The sequence below is a fragment of the Stenella coeruleoalba genome (genome assembly GCF_951394435.1).
Source record: "Stenella coeruleoalba genome assembly, chromosome: X".
NCBI classification, from domain to species: Eukaryota; Metazoa; Chordata; class Mammalia; order Artiodactyla; family Delphinidae; genus Stenella; species Stenella coeruleoalba.
Window position 1 is genome coordinate 109,348,138 of NC_137152.1, and position 16,961 is coordinate 109,365,098.

General features: G+C 39.2%; 1 protein-coding gene across 1 annotated transcript in view; it reads left to right on the forward strand.

Moving 5' to 3' along the window:
- Positions 1-13,479, forward strand: part of LOC307180926 (hypoxanthine-guanine phosphoribosyltransferase) — a 32,298-nt gene extending 18,819 nt beyond the window's left edge. Inside the window, exons 4-9 of the mRNA XM_079911562.1 lie at positions 2,900-2,965; positions 6,279-6,296; positions 8,372-8,454; positions 12,000-12,046; positions 12,193-12,269; positions 12,786-13,479. Coding sequence (XP_079767688.1) covers positions 2,900-2,965; positions 6,279-6,296; positions 8,372-8,454; positions 12,000-12,046; positions 12,193-12,269; positions 12,786-12,833 — 339 coding nt within the window. The 3' untranslated portion in view covers positions 12,834-13,479. The remainder of the gene's footprint in view (positions 1-2,899; positions 2,966-6,278; positions 6,297-8,371; positions 8,455-11,999; positions 12,047-12,192; positions 12,270-12,785) is intronic.
- Positions 13,480-16,961: the final 3,482 nt, after the last annotated feature.

The following is a 16,961-nucleotide window of genomic DNA, read 5'->3' on the forward strand; positions in this document are numbered from 1 at the left end:
TCAGCGGCCATGGCTTACGGGCCCAACAGCTCCGCGGCATGTGGGATCTTCCCGGACCGGGGCACGAACCCGTGTCCCCTGCATCGGCAGGCGGACTCTCAACCACTGCGCCACCAGGGAAGCCCGATGGTTAGCATTTTTATTTTTTATCTATTTATTTATTTATTTGGGGTGGGGTGGGGTTTTACCATAGTTTCATGTTTTATTTTTAAAGAAACTGCTGAAATGTTTTCCAGAGTGGCTGTACCATTCTACATTCACATAAACAAAGTATAAGTGATCCAGTTTCTCTGCATCCTCCACAGTATTTGACGTCACTATTTTATTTTATTTTTAAATTAATTTTTATTGGAGTATAGTTGATTTACAATGTTGCGTTAGTTTTTGCTGTACAACAAAGAGAATCAGTCCTACATATACATATATCCACTCTTTTTTAGATTCTTTTCCCATATAGGCTATTACAGAATATTGAGTAGAGTTCTTTGTGCCATACAGTAGGTCCTTATTAGTTATCTATTTTATATATAGTAGTGTGTGTATGTCAATCCCAATCTCCCAATTTATCCCCGCCCCTTTCCCCCTGGTAACCATGTTTGTTTTCTACATCTGTAACTCTATTTCTGTTTTGTAAGTAGGTTTGTTTGAACCATTTTTTTAGATTACACATATAAACAATAGCATTTTTTAGCAATAAAGTATTTTTAAATTAAGGTATTGTACATTGTTTTTTTAGACATAATGCTGTTGCACACTTAATAGACTACAGTACAGTGCAAACATAACTTTTATGTCCACTGGGAAACCAAAAAATTCCTGTGACTTGCTGTATTGTGACACTCACTTTATTGTGATGATCTGCAACCAAACCCAAAATATCTGAGGTATGCCTATATATAAAAGTAGAAAGTCTTCTTATCCCTTCTCACTACTCAGAGGTAATTGCAGTTAGAAACTTTTTAAAAATGCTGAACAGAAATGGTTCCGTAGGCAACACATCGCTCTGTAACTTGGTGTTTTTAGTTACCATTGTTCATGTCAGTGTGTATAGATTATCAGATTCTTTTTTTTTTTTTTTTTTTTTTTTTTTTTTTTTTTTGCGATACGCGGGCCTCTCATTGCCGTGGCGCCTCCCGCCGCGGAGCACAGGCTCCGGACACGCAGGCTTAGCGGCCACGGCTCACGGGCCCAGCCGCTCCACCGCACGCAGGATCCTCCCAGAGTGGGGCACGAACCCACGTCCCCTGCATCGGCAGGCGGACTCCCAACCACTGCGCCATCAGGGAAGCCCTATCAGATTCTTTTTAATAGCTCCACAGTATTACATTGTGTGGATGAACTTAATTTAAATAGCTCCCTGTTAATAAACATGCTGGTTGTCTCCAATTTTTGTTTTTTATAACAGTTGATACAGTGAACATCCTTGTATGTACCTTTGCACACTTGTGTTTTTGTAGCTTTGATTCCTGGAAGTGGGATTGCTGGGGCAAATGGCATGCGTGTTTACAATTTTAATAGGTATGGCTATATATTTTTCAAAGGACAGTGTACTGATTTATACTCTCACCACCAACAAGGGTGCTTGTTTCCTGTCACTCTTGCCAAAATATATATCATCAGACTTAAGTTTTGCCAGTGTGAATGAGTGAACAGTAGAATCATGTTGTTTATTTGTTTCTCAGATATCATTTTATATGTTATGACATTCTTTTCTGTGAATTACCTACTCGTGTTCATTCTCCATTTCTCTATTGGATTCTTATTGTTGGAGCCCAATGTATACTAGAAATACTCGTTACAGATCTTTTCTTTCAGTTTAGGTTCATGTCATGCCTAAGTTTTTACCTTTCTGAGAATGTGAAAATATTCTACGTTTTCTTCTGGTTTGCTTATGGCTTTATTTTTTACGTTTAGATTTTAATCCATCTGGAATTTATTTTTGTGTATGCTGTGAGGTAGGGATCATACTTTATTTTTTTCCCAAATGGATTACTAGTTGATGAAACACCATTTATTGAATAATTCATCTTTTTCCTACTGACTTGAAATACCATCTTTATCATATACTAAATCCTCATATATTTCTGGGTCTGTTTCTGGGCTCTATTCTGTTCCTTGATCTCTTTGTCTGTTACTGTGCTGGTACAGCACCATTGTAATTGCCACAGCTTTGGTATGGTTTGCTCTCTGGTAGGGCAAGTCTAAGCTGTTTCATTCACCTGCTCTTTCACTCCAGTTTTCTGTCTTGAATCCAGCACAGCAAATTATGATCATTATCACCACCAACTACAGTGGGTGTGGAGCATTCCCTTTTGAAACTCTTTTAAGGGTTTCTACTAGATTCTGTGATAGCATAAAACTGGGAGCCTAAGAGGTATGCTTTAAAGGACTACTGATCAGACCCGATTTCCCAGACTGTGCTGAAGATGACCTGGGCCTGAGCTAGACTTTTGAGGGAAATATCTTTGGAGTCAAGTGTGATATAGACGAGACCCTACAACTTGATTGACTCATGGGAATGGTCCAGGGCCAGAACCAGACACCTGTCATGCTAATAACTTCTTTCGTGGTTCAGAAATTACTGAGACTGAAGATGGGTGGCCTCTGTAATACTGCCCACTCAAAAATGGGTGTACCCCATTTTTAGGACTCTTAGAAGCATCAAATCAGTAATGACCAATTAGAACTTCTTAATTTTTACTAATCTCTAGTTGAAAGTTACCTAGTCATTCATTTCTAGAGACATAATTCTTACAGTTTGTATCATTTAGACTATCATAATGCTATGACATTAGATAGCTAACTTCTTAAATCTTCTAGTTCGCGTTTGATAATTTGAAATGTGTGTGTATACATGGAAAGATATACATATATATTTATCTTTTTTTTTTTTAACTAGAATGACCAGTCAACAGGTGACATAAAAGTAATTGGTGGAGATGATCTCTCAACTTTAACTGGAAAGGTATGTATCTTGAAGGGGAAGAAAAAAACATTCCATACCAAGTCAATTAGTAACACTGTGCTTTCAATCCATCACCAAGAGGCAGTTTAGATAGTTATTTATGCACTCAAACAAGGGTTATTTAACCCTTGGAAACAACCTAAGTTAGATATCTTTCTCTAGGTCATATAGCAAAGAGGCAGCAAAATCCAACATTAAACGTCAAGTCTGTGTTGCCAAGTACTGCTGGTATGCTTCTCTGGGAATCTAATTTGGGATCCTTCAAAGGAATATATGGGGGAAAAGACAGTCTTCTTTTTAAAAATAGACAGCACATAGTTTCTTAAAAGATAGAGAAACAGTATAATGTAGTGACTGAAAGTGTGGGTTCTAGAGCTGGAGAGCTTTGATTCAAAGCCTGGCTCAGTACCTCGTAGCTATGTGATCTTGGGCAGGTTATTTAACCTCTCGTCTCCCATATGATGCTACTGGCAGTCATCTCAGTGAGTTAAGAGGATTGAGTGATATAATGCATGTAGAGCTCTTAAAACAGTTTCTGGTAGTTAGAACACTTAGTATGTTATAACATACTGTTATTTTAAGGAATCCCAAAAAAGAGTTTAAAATACATCAAAATTCTTCCAGCATAGACATTTCGCTGAGATAATAGAGCTATTAAAATACCTGAATATTTACAATATTATTCTTCAGATACACTGAAATGATTTTTGAGTAACCAATGATAAATGATGGAATGCTTTTTTTTTGCAGCTGCCAGTTACTTTTTTGCTTATAGACACAGTGCCAGATATAAAGGCATAATCTCATAAAAGCTTCACAAGAATCCTCTTGAGGTAGATATTATCATCCCCATTTTACAGATCAGGAGACTAAGACTCAGCAAGGTTGAAAGACTTGTCCAAAGTCACACTGCCAGTTAAGTGGTAGAGCTTGAATTTAAATGCAGGTCTATCTGGCTCCAAAGCTCTTTTCTTCCTCTGGTTTTTAGATTTTAATGTTTATAGCTTACTTCACTGAGTATCTGTAAGGCGACTTTAACATGCAACACTTGTGTCAAATTCTATGGTCCCATATCAGGGTCGTGCCAAACTAATGTTGTCTTCCTCAACATCTTTTGAAAACTTCAAAGGAGAAATTATAATCTGTTGACTCTTTTCCCTTCCTGCCAGACCTATCCTCCTTCCCTTTCAGCGTGCTTTGCCCATATTTAGAAGTCATTTGAAGCCCTTACTCCTATAATCAGTTTTTAGTGCTGGAAGGGACCTAGCCTTCAAAGCTCTCTGTGATTCCATTTGACCTTGCCTTTCCCACCTAATGGCTCTGTCCCACTACATAGCTCTGTGATCTTAAAAGGTCTCTGCTTCTAAAATAACTTTCTTTTCATGATAGTCACAGTAAGCACATATATTGTGGGAAAAAAACAAGATGCAGAAGTTGGGTGAAGTTGTTTCTTGGTGGTGAGATTATGGATTATTTAGACGTTCTATTTCAGTTTATCTCTGGCGGATACTGTGTGTGTGCAGATACATATATATATGAATAGTTTTCCCCTTTTTTCCAGTTATGGTTGAGAATATGGGCTTTGGACCCTGAAAACCCCTCTTCAAATCTATTCTCTACCACTTGACTATTTTTATGACTTTAGGCAAGTCATTTGACCTCTGAACCTCATATTTTTCATTTATTAAGTAAGGATGTAGCTATTTGATGTAAAATAAGCTCTCGGTAATGGTAGCAATTCTCATTCTTTTATTTTTTAAACATTAATGACATCATACTCTGGATACTATAATTTTGTGTGGCAAATATTTAATCTCTCAGCCTCATAGTAGTAAAAGTCTTTGATTATGATTTAGACAAGGTTTTGCAGCTACTTAGTATTATAGGCAAGACTAGAATCCAGTTTCTTTGTCTCATAATTCAGTGCTCTTTTCAAACTATAATTCCATCCCATGGTGCAAATTGCTGCATCAGTGAGCCAAAGTCACTGATGGGAAAATGTCCTTCAGATGTGCTAGCTGGGTTAGAGAAAATGCTGAGAAAGAACCACATGGTAGGTGGTGAAACAATTATTTGGTCCATTAATTGATTACAGTTGGCCCTTGAACAACATGGGTTTGACCTATGTGGGTCCACTTATATCCAAATTTTTTTCAGTAAATCCTTACTACACGATCTGTGGCTGGTTGTATCTGTGAATACGGAGGAACTGTGGATATGGAGGGCTGACTGTAAAGTTATATGTGGATTTTCAACTGTGTGGAGGGTCAGTGTCCCTAGTCCCCTTGTTGTTCAAGCATCAACTGTATATTCAATTTTCCTAAAGATTTAGGTTACAATATCTTTTGAAAAGAGAGAAATTAGTTGTGATATGAGGAAAGGAGTAAATTGCATATGAACTATGGTAGTAATATAATGTACATTATAAAATGCATGCAGTTATAAAATTATAGATTACATAAGGTGAGGTTTAAAAAAAGTTCTTTTCTTTCAACCCAGTGGATCTTGTGTGCCCTACCTTGATAACCACTGACTTAGAAGAGTATATAGAACATTAAAATTCTGATGCTTGTAGGTATGTGATAGAGAAATGAGAACTACAAATAAGCAATATAACATGAATCTTCTTGTGACAATGATTATAACCAGTATGTGAAATGCTGCCTCATTCCCAGGAATAGATATAGGACTCTTCTCTACCTCGGAGGTAATTGTTAGATGGTATTTTCTCTAAGCGTTCTAACAGCTATAAAATTCTGAGAGGTAGAAATTGGGGTAAGGGTTTATGGTGGGAGGAAGCATTGGTATCTTTTAGTTTAGTCCAAGAATATGAACACATCCAGAAAATGCAGATCAATTTCAACCTACTGAGAAAATGCATTTTGAATTGGATTCCATATGGTAAGTTAAATGCATGATTTTGGAGTTATTGTACAAATTATAGTTTTGAATGTTAGAGTTGGAATACACATATTAGTTGAAGTCCCTCATTTTCCACATGGGAAACTGAGGCCCAGAGAAATTTCGTGACTTGCCCAAGATTAGACCTCCGTTTAAGTAATGAAAACTCTTAAAAAATGAACATATGGGTCAAATTTTATTTTTAAAAATTCCATTGCAGTGAAAATTTTATATTAAAGAGTTCCAAATCCCAACAGATGGCCCATTTGTTTAAATCAGAGTTCGATATAGTAAAGTAGCTTAAAGCAAGAATTTGGATAAATCCTTAGAGTTTGTTATGATGTGACTTGAATTATAATTGGAAACACTGTCTGATTCATTGTACTGATTTTCATTTCTCTTTTTCTTCCAGAATGTCTTGATTGTTGAAGTAAGTTTTACATACTTTTAATATAGTGTTTATGATTTTCTAACTTGGTATGCACAGTCCTAAAGGTAACCCAGGGAAAGAAATTCCTTTTCATCAGTTTTAATGGTGGGCTTGTGTTATAAGGGAGTGAGATTGTTTTTTTTCTAAGAAATATTTAGTAATTTACTTTTACCGGATAGTGGAAACATTTTGGCATATTTCTTACCCCTCTCTTTTTGGCTTGAAATTTTTTTGTTCCTTTTAAAGTTACACATATCATTCCCATCCATGCTTTTTATGCTTCTATTGCATATATATAACCATATACAAAATATATTTTTTGATAATTTATATAGTGCTACACTGTATATATTCTCTCTTGCAGCTTGTTATTCTCACTTAAAATTGGTTTTGAGGTTATTCATGTTGAAACATATAGAGTTAGTTGACCTTAAAATCCTTCATAGCATTTCAGTGTACAAATCAACCTATTTATTGCCCTACAAATAGGGAGTTTGCTTCCAATTTTTCTTACTACAACAGGGCTGCTAAGAGCATCCTTTTGCGTTGTCCTGTGTGCATGTGTGTGAGTTCCCTCTGGATACAGGCACTTAGAAGTGGAATGACTGGGTTTTCGAATTTGTACGTTTTCAATTTTACTATTGTTGCCAAATTACTCATCAAAGTACTTTATATTCCCACCGGTAGAATGAGTTCTTACTCTTTTATGTAAAATGGTGTAAGGCTTAAGAGCAACAGTAACCCCTGATTCATTTTTTGTTGTTACCAAGGTTTTTAGGAACTTTAGCTCATAGATTAAAAAATAAACAAATAACACTCTTTTCACAGGGTTTGTGTACATGAGTATCCCTGGGAACTGGTTGCTTTTTTTAAAATACAGATTCACTAATTCCACTTCAGATTGCTTCATTTTGTCTGCAGTAATGCTGCCTAACAAATTACCACAGACTAAGCCGCTTAAAACAACACACACTGATTATCTCAGTTTTCAGGTGTCAGGACTCGAATACAGGGTAGCCGGGTCCTCTGCCCCAGCTCTCATCAAGCTGAATCAAGGCTGGGGTTCCTATCTCACCTGTGACTCATGGTACTCTTCCAAATTCATTCAGGTTGTTGGCAGAACTGAGTTCCTGTGGTTGCAGGACCGAGGGCCCCATTTTCTTGCTAGGCTGTCCTCATGTCCTAGCACATGGCCCTCTCATATGACAGCTGACTTCTTCAAAACCAGCAGAATCTCTCTCCAGGCTGCTACAGCTGTCTTGTGTAACACAACCTACTGACAACCCCATCATTTCGCAAGTCCCACTCACACTCAGGGAGTGGGGGATGATTCTGAGTGTGTACACCAGGGGGCAGGAGTCCTGGGGGCCAACAGAATTCTGTCTACCACAGCCCAGAAATCTGCATTTTTCACAAATCCCCAGCCCTGATGTTTCTGATGACTTACAGCCCCACTTTGTGAACGCTGCTTTATACCATCTGTAGAGAATATTTTCATTGAAGAGCATTAGGGTTATGGTTTAAGAAATGTTTTCCCAATTAGAGATAGGTTTGTTTTGAATAATGTCTTACTTTTGACTAAATAGCTAAGATTCACTTTCATGTAAAGTAATTCTATATGGTAAAACTTTAATACTTTGGATACTTCTAAGATGGTATAAAGCAGTGTTTCTTGGTGTGGTCTCTTAACCACCTGCATCCGAGAGTTGGAGCATCCTGATCTTGAGTTTATAAAAAAAAATCTAATATCTTTTATAATGAAGGGCAGCACCACAACTCTCTAATAAAATATGTGTGTACATACTTGCATATATATACTTAAATTAGCTGTCATTGATCTCTTGGTGCCTATAAAATCCAGCCCTGAGGACTGGCATTCCTACTGCTTGCTGAGAGCCAGATGACTTACAGATTCCAGAATATCTCAGTATGAATTGTGAGAATCACTGCACCGAAAAAAAAATGGCATTATTCCAGTTATACATGGGATTTTGTTTTTTTGTGTTTATATGATGACTGAATTTAAAGGTACGATAGTTTTATTTACCATTTAAATGTCTTTTCTTTTTTTAAAGGATATAATTGACACTGGCAAAACAATGCAGACCTTGCTTTCCTTGGTCAAGCAGCATAATCCAAAGATGGTCAAGGTTGCAAGGTATGTAAATAACATTTTGACATAGGATACTTTCTTCATTTGAAAAAAGATTAATTGCTTCTTTGTAAGGGTAAATTTTCTTATCTCCAAAAAGTAATATAATCTCAAGTAAGACTCAGTAAGTGTCCTTTGTAAATAATTTGTCGTGTGTTAAAGCCTTTCAGTGCAGTCACCTTATTGCCCAATGTTATTACTCTTTGGTTTTTCCCCAATCTAATAATGATATCAAAGTTGTCCTGGGTAGCATGGCAGAGGATTTGGGGCCTCTTTGCAAAACTGAGACCAAGGATCCCAAAGACGGGTTAGGAGGTGGTAGGAAGGAGTGGGCCCTGGAGATCCTGAGCTCCTGGAATTGAGTGATGTAATGGTCCTGTGTGATGCATCTTGTTTTGTAGCCACGTTGAAAATGTACAATATCTGCTTCCTTTCTTCTAAGCCAGCCTCACTTCCTGGTCCTACCTGTGCTGTTTGGCTTATTAGTTCTACCTGTGTTTATCCCTAATTATAGTTTCACTCGCCAACGACTCAGAGGTAGACTATTATTCCCACTTCACAGATGGGGATACCAAGGCATAGGGAATTATCCAGAGGCACAGAGCTGGATCACTATAGAGGTAAAATTTGAACCCAGGCAACCTGGCTCAGAGTTCATGACTTACTATTTTTTTTGTCAGGTGACGTCCCTGGATGTTTTGGGGTTTTTTTTCCTTTTTTTTTTTTAATTTTTGACCAATCTGCAATTTTATGTAGGGGTCAGATAGTGATCTAACTTTTATTTCCTAAACGATTAACTGGTTTTTATAAACCCCTTTTAAAGGATCAAAGTATTTGTCGAACATCTTTGAATCAGAGTAAGCCTTCTACTGAGTCGTGTGTCAGCAGTTTGTCCTTTGGGGCTTTTCTGATAGCTGGTGCCAGTGTATCATCAGTGAGTTTTTACTTTAAATGGATTTGGGACAGGCATGATGAGAGTGTAGAAATGATGCATTCTAGGGCACTAAGCAGTTTCCTGCAGACCAATCAGTGCATTTGCTCATTTCTCTACATGCTTTCAGGGTTTTAAATGTCAACCCTGTGGCATATACTCCTCCAGGTATTCTTGTGTGCCTCTTTCCTGGAGTATGCTGTGAAACTGAGATAGACTGCCTCATGAGAGAGATACTTCCTGTAGCTGGAGGTGTGAGGGTCATTAGTGATGGGGCTGTGGCCCAAGTGGGTTGTTTCTCAACCTTCTTTTCCTAATCTCTTCCTTGCCATTAAATTTAATATCACAGATATATTGTGTATCTATTTATGCAATGTATGTGTATCTGTGCTTTATACCTAAAAAGATTAAGTACAAAGCAGGGTTAAGAATGACTAGAAAGCTTTTTAACTTAAAAGTTAAATTAAAAATTAAAAAACCATTAACTGACAGGCATGTCAAGTGCTGCAGCCACTTTGGAAAACAGTTTGGCAGTTTCTTAAGAAACTAAACCTGTAACTGCCATACAACTCCAGCAGCTGCACTCTGGGCATTTCTCCCAGAGAAATGAGAACTTACATCCGCTCAAAAACCCATGTGTGAATGTTCATGGCAGCTTCATTTGCAATAGCCCCAAACTGGAAAGAGCCAAAATGTCCTTTGGTGGGTGACTGGTTAAACAAACTGTGGTCCACCCTACCATGGAATCCTACTCAGCACTAAAAAGGAACAAACTGCTGATGCACACGACCTGGAGGAACTCAACGGAACTGTGCCAATCTCAAAAGGGCAAATACTGTATGATCCCATTTATACAACCTTTTTTTTTTTTTTTTTTTTTTTTTTTGCGGTGCACGGGCCTCTCACCGCTGTGGCCTCTCCCGTTGCAGAGCACAGGCTCCAGATGCGCAGGCTCAGCGGCCATGGCTCACGGGCCCAGCCGCTCCGCGGCATGTGGGATCTTCCCGGACCGGGGCACGAACCCGTGTCCCCCGCATCGGCAGGGGACTCTCAACCACTGCGCCACCAGGGAAGCCCCTATACAACCTTCTTAAAGTGACAGAATGATAGAAATGGAGAACAGATTAGTGGTTGCCAGGGGTTAGGGCGTGGTGGGTGGCTGTGACTATAAATAAAGAGGTAGCAAGAGAAAGCCATGTGTGATGGAAAGTTCTGTATCCTGATTGTGGTGGTGGTTACACGAATCCACACGTGTGATACGATTGCGTAGAATTACACACATATAAATATGAGCACAGAAAGCTGATGAAATTTGGATAAGGTCAGTCCACCAATGTCCATGTCCTGGTTGTGGTAATCTACTACAGTTATGTGACATGTTCACTGGAGGAAACTGGAGAGAGGGCACACAGGCGCTCCCTGTGCTTTTTTCTTGGCTACTTCCTATGAATCTGCAATTATTTCAAAATAATTCATTGAGATCTATAGGAATATGAGGTGCCGAGTTCCCCTGAACTCTTAGTACAGCTTGCACTGAGTTTAATGATACCTTTTTTGGATTGTTCCTGAATGAGTTCAGGTAGATGGAAGGGGTTTTGCTGTGATTGGTTTGTTATTTTCTTTCTAAATGGAACCCGAGTCTAAGTTTGTCCTCTAATTACTGGAAGGAGAATCTCAAGGGACTTGCCTGGACTACGATCCCTTGGAGGATAAGGCTTAGGCCAGTGCTTCTCAACTTTGGCTGCACATTGGTATCATCTGAGAGTTTAAAAAGCAAAACATAACCTACATCTGTGTCCCATCCCCAGCGATTCTGATGTAATTGGTGAGGGGTATGGCCTGGGTATCTGAGTTTTATATAGTTTTTTAATGTTCCCACATGATTCCAATGTGCAGCGAAGGTTGAGAATCACTTTAGGTCCTTTCCAGTCCTTTTAATATACTTATCTAGGAAGTTATGAAATCTTGTTTTATTGGGACTGCCCTTATCATATGTAAAGGCTTTCAGAGCACCATTACAGGTTTTTTAATGGCTGAAAAATTTCAGCAGGCAGCACTTGGATTATGAAATTAGCTTTCGTTAGAGTTGACACATCCTACCTGCAGTTTCTGCTCTCAAAAACAAATACTAGCTCCTTTAGCATGCTACTTCTTTTTTAAGCTAACATTCCTCTTTGTAAGCTATTTACTAGAAGTCTTGAAAGGTGATGCTCACCTCTCCCACACCATTTGTGGCTTAGGGATTGTTTTCCAGGGATTTTGGACTGAAAGCCTTTACTTGTCATCTTTGCTCGTTGGCATTCCCCACCCGTTCATCCTCCCCAAGTAGCTGCCCTTTGATGGGCATGTGGGTAGTCAGGGGGCAGCTCTCAGAACAGTCCATCGTGTTTCAGGTGAAGATCAGTCGAGGGCCTCATCTATAGTGTGAACTCATTGCTGCCCCTGCCCAGGGAGCCCTGTGATTTAGCTCTCTCCATTTCAGAGTGTTTCTTTGGGTTTGTTAAAACTGACCATAGTATTCTAAACTGCAGATGAAACCGTGTTGCAAACCATGAATATTCTCTTTTGTAATGCCCTGCAGTGTCTCCGTGTGTCACATGTCACATTTTATAATTAACAGCTTGCTGGTGAAAAGGACCCCGCGAAGTGTTGGATATAGACCAGACTGTAAGTGAAATACTTTGTCAATCATTTAACCAGCTTTAACCCAACAAGTTTTATATGAAATGGTTTAGAGTCACTTTAGAGAATGTTTGCACGTATTAGATTTGAAAGTGATGTTTTCTGTATCTAAATGATGTGATTCTTTTTAGTTGTTGGATTTGAAATTCCAGACAAGTTTGTTGTAGGATATGCCCTTGACTATAATGAATACTTCAGGGATTTGAATGTAAGTAATGCTTCTTTTCCTCATTCTCATTTTTCAGAACCCATATAAAAATTTATAAGAGGGAAGAATTGTTTTCTCTTTCCAGCACCTCATAATTTGAACAGACTGATGGTTCCCATTAGTCACATAAAGCTGTAGTCAAGTACAGACGTCCTTAAAGCTGTAACTTGGCCAGGCTAGGGTAACACATCTTGCTGGCTAAACAGTTGAACAGGTTTAATATACAGTAACTGTCCCATTATTATTTCAGATGATAGATGTGATCATAAGTAAGCGAGAAATGAACTAGTTTAAGTCTTTTAATTCACTCTCCTTCAAATACCCACCACCTCCTCTGGAAGCAGGAGTGCCGAGAACGCGTTTGTGAACGCGGGTGAGGAAGATGAGGAAGGCCGTTTGTTTTGTAAAAACCCCTGCAGCAGAATACTGTTCATAGAAGACATGCCAAGTACTGTTCTCGCCTTTCACTTCACAGTATACTTTTCTAATGTGAATCTCTGGATTTTTATTTTATAGCATGTTTGTGTCATTAGCGAAACTGGAAAAGCAAAATACAAAGCCTAAGATGAGAGTTCAAGTTGAGTTTGGAAACATCTGGAGTCCCCTTGAAGTCACCAGGAAAATTATCAGATGTTCTAGTTCTGTGGCCAGCTGCTTAGTAGAGCTTATTGCATGTATCTTCTAAGAATTTTATCCGTTCTGTATTTTAGAAAGGTCAGTTGCTGCATTCCCTAACTCTTTATTTGCACTATGAGCCTATAGAGTATCAGTTCCCTTTGGATGGATTGTTGTTTGATTTGTGAATGAAAAATCTCTTAAACCACACCACTAATGAATGAAAATATTGAAATTGTATCTGTAAGAAACATTGAAAGAGGAGAATATATTAGTTTTTTAATTGGTATTTTAATTTTTATATATTCAGGAAAGAACAGAAGTGATTGAATATTGTTAATTATACCACTGTGTGTTTAGAAAAGAAGCAGTCAGTTTCATATCAGTGACAGCATTTAGAGGTATTGTTATGTCGGATAAACCATATGTCCTGGAGTTATTTTAGTAGGTTTCAGTAGTATTAACTGTATTTTCCCGCTTGTTCAGATTATTTCTGGAGAATCTTTGTCAACAGTTCCTTTTAAATACAGGTCAATACGTTCTAAAAACCTACCACTTTTTGAAGTCTTCAATGTAAAAATCCTTAAAATAAAGGCTGTCTCTTTAAAAGAAACTATGCATACCTGTTATTTCTCTACAAATTAACCTAGTGTAGTTTTCTGTTGGTTGCCTTTTCCTTGTCTGTTAAATTTCAGTAGCTAGTTTAATTGTAATCTTTACCAAGCAGAGCAAATAATGATTATCTGGTAGAATGGGTTGGTGGAGCTAGTGAGATTCTTACCTACTTCAGAGACCTCAGATTTTAGACACATGATATATAGTTTATTACATTTTCTGATGCTAAAATAACATGGCTCTCTCTTGGAATTCTGTTAAATTGCTTCCATTGCAACCTCACCTGCAGTTCAACAGTTTTTCAGACATACACGGTTACCTTCTTTGGGTAGAGAATACTCTATCGACTAAAGAACAACAACAAAACCTTTTGTTTTCTGGGAGCAGGCAGAAAAGTTTTAAGCCAAAACTCTTCATTGCTTCTCTGCTCCAGGTAAGGTATGAACTAGTAACCTTGCAGGCCATCCAGCTATATTTATGCCTTACAAAGTCTGCTGTAATTCCTAGCAGCAAAACAGGGAACTTTAAATGATACTAAATAATAATTTGCTATAGTCCTAGAACTTCCTAGTTTACAAAAAGTTTTCCCTTTTGTTATCTCATTTGATCTTGGTGCCCTCTGAGGCTGAGGTGGGCGTTACCCCGTGTGAGTGTGGCATCCAGGGTAACTCCGCTTCCTCTCCTCAGCACGCCACCTCACTGGGCTCTCCCGGGCCACCCTACTCACCACTGCACCCCGCCTCCGACTGCGGACCCTCCTCACCCTCTTCTCAGTTGCACTTACCACCTTCTCTTAGGTCGAACCGTATGAAATTACCATTTTTGTAGGTCAAAATAGTTGGCAGTTGGCAATTTTGAGTGGTATAATCTAATAACATGCAGTATAATTTACATTTGTATTTGTTGCTCACTGTTTGTCTCTTCTTTTCATGTCCTCTAGAATGTACGCTGCATATAAGGAGGGCAAGACTTGCTTCATTTCATTGTAGTATAGAGGGAAGGGAGGAGGGGCATGATAAGGGGAGGAGATTAAGAGGTTCAAGCTACTATGTATAAAATAAAGGAGGGCAAGAATTTTTATCTGTCTTGTTCACTGAGGTGTATACCTAGTGCCTCAAAGGTGGTAGCAGCTCAGATGATGGTTGTTGAATGAATGAATAGCTAAGAGTTCTGGGTTAGACTGTCCTGACCATTGCTTATTAGCTATGTGACACTGAGTTACTTAACTTTGGAACCTGTTTTCTCAACTGATTCATGGGGATAATGCTGTCTCCTTCACAGGCTTACTGTAAGGATTCATTATATGGGAGAGTACAGGTGCAACACGACAGCGGCCTGGGGCTTAGCAAGTGCTCCATAAACGTAAGTCGCTGCTGAGAAAAATGAATGTTTCGAGAAGATAGGTACATGGCTAGTAAGTGTCAGGGATTAAACCAAGATCGGTCTGATTGTTGGTACAATATCATGAAGAAGCTGAACTATTTCCCCTTCTGACTTGTGCAGACTCTTTAGTTTGTGGTTCTGTTTTAGCTGGTTGACAAACCCAGCAAGAAACCCAGGTAACAGCCAGGAAGGAAAGGCCTGCTGAAGCTCACACACTTTTAAGAATGTTGTGCAGACAGACTTGACTTAACCTGCTTTTGGGGCATACAGTTCTAACAATTTTATTTCTTTAACCAATTTTCAACAGATCAGATATAGTCCGTTTATAAGGTAGGGGAGGGGAGATACTGACAGGAATAGCAGTAATTTGTAGGGTAGCAGTCTGTCAAGGTGGAGGAAAAGTATTCAAAAGAAAAAAGCTGTAGCCTTCTGGGGCCGTGTAGTCATTGAGGATTGGCGCAAATGGTCATAAATGTCACACTCCAGTAATCCCTCAGGGCTGCTCTTTCATTACAACCCCTTAAAATAGGGATGTTCATAAGAAAGGAAAATGAAATTTCATTTGCTTGATTTTAGGAGCTAGGACAACGTGGACCCTGTTTTAGGAGTATTACCACCCAGGGGAATGTTGATGCTTAAAGAAGAAGCACACCTTAGCAACCTGGAACATTCATGTGTCAAACCCTTCATATGTTCCCATTTTGTGAATGCTTAGAATATTGTATGTATTATACCTGTAAATATAGTTAGGTCCCCATTTTAATTCCATGTATAAAAGATTTATAGATAACCTGGGCTACTGCCTTAATTCTTTAGCTTGGAAAGTTAATCAATTAATGTCCTTCCCTGCATTTGAGATCCTAGAAATACACTGAGCATCCGCTCTGTGCTAGGTGCTGGGGAAGATGGGCAAGGTTCCTGATTTCGTGAAGATTTCATTCTAGTTGGGGAAAGGGACAGTAAACAAAATAATTTCCAATAGTGGCAGGTTGTAAAGGACCTAAAACAGCAATGTGCTGGGGACTGGAGGATGAGGGGTAGGTGTCATATGTTAGATAAGGCGGCCAGGGAAGCTCATGGTTGAGCTGCGATTGAATGGGAGAGAAACCAGCCGCATGAAGCACTGGAGTAGAAAGTTCTCATGGTAGGAACAGCAAATGCAAAAGGCACTGAGATGGTGACAAGCCATCTGAGATGTTGGAGGGAGAGAAGGAAGGCCAGAGTGTCAGCCAGCAAGGAAAGGGGCAGGCCCTGAGACTGGAGAGGAAGGCCTGGGCCAGACCCTGGACCACCTACCTGGTAGGCGGTGACCAGGAGGGTGGATTTTCTGCATTCCACAGACGGAAGGAACTTCAGGGTTTTTAAGTAGAGAGTGATAAGGTTTTATTTGCATTTTTAAAGGTACAAGAACCTCTAGGACCTGTTCTGAAAGTGGGTGCAGAGGATTCAGGAATAAAACTGGCAAAGCCAGTATAATACCTACTATTTAATAGGTTTAACATGTGTCCGATGCTGTGCTACAGTGCTTTATATACATTATTTTTATCTATTGTAAGCACATTTCACAGAAGAGACAATCTCAGAGGTTCAGTTGCCAAATTCGTGGAGGGAAGGCTGCCGTGGACAAATTGGTCATCATTTCTTCCTTGGATTATGGCAATAGCAGCTTCCATTCTTGTCCCCCTTCCCCCTGACCGACACACACACAGTCTCTCAACGCAGCAGCCTAAGTGATCCTAATTAAAATATTAGGTTGACTCACTCTTGGGCTCAAATCCTTCTTGTGGCTCCCAGTTTCCGAGTAAAATCCAAACTCCTACAGGGGTGGATAATCTACTCTTCCCCACCTCGCTGCTCCAAGCACCTGGCTGCATCACAAGTATCCTTCACCAGAGTGCTCGGACACCGCTGCCCCATACTTCTGCGCTCGCCCCTCTTGGTCAGCCCCTGCACTGCAGTTTGGGTCATCTTTTTTTCATTCTTGTGTGTGTGTTTTGTTTTTACTTTCTTTCTTTGCATGATGATCTTTAAAAAAATATAAATCGGATTACAGTTGACCCTTGAATAACATGATGTTGA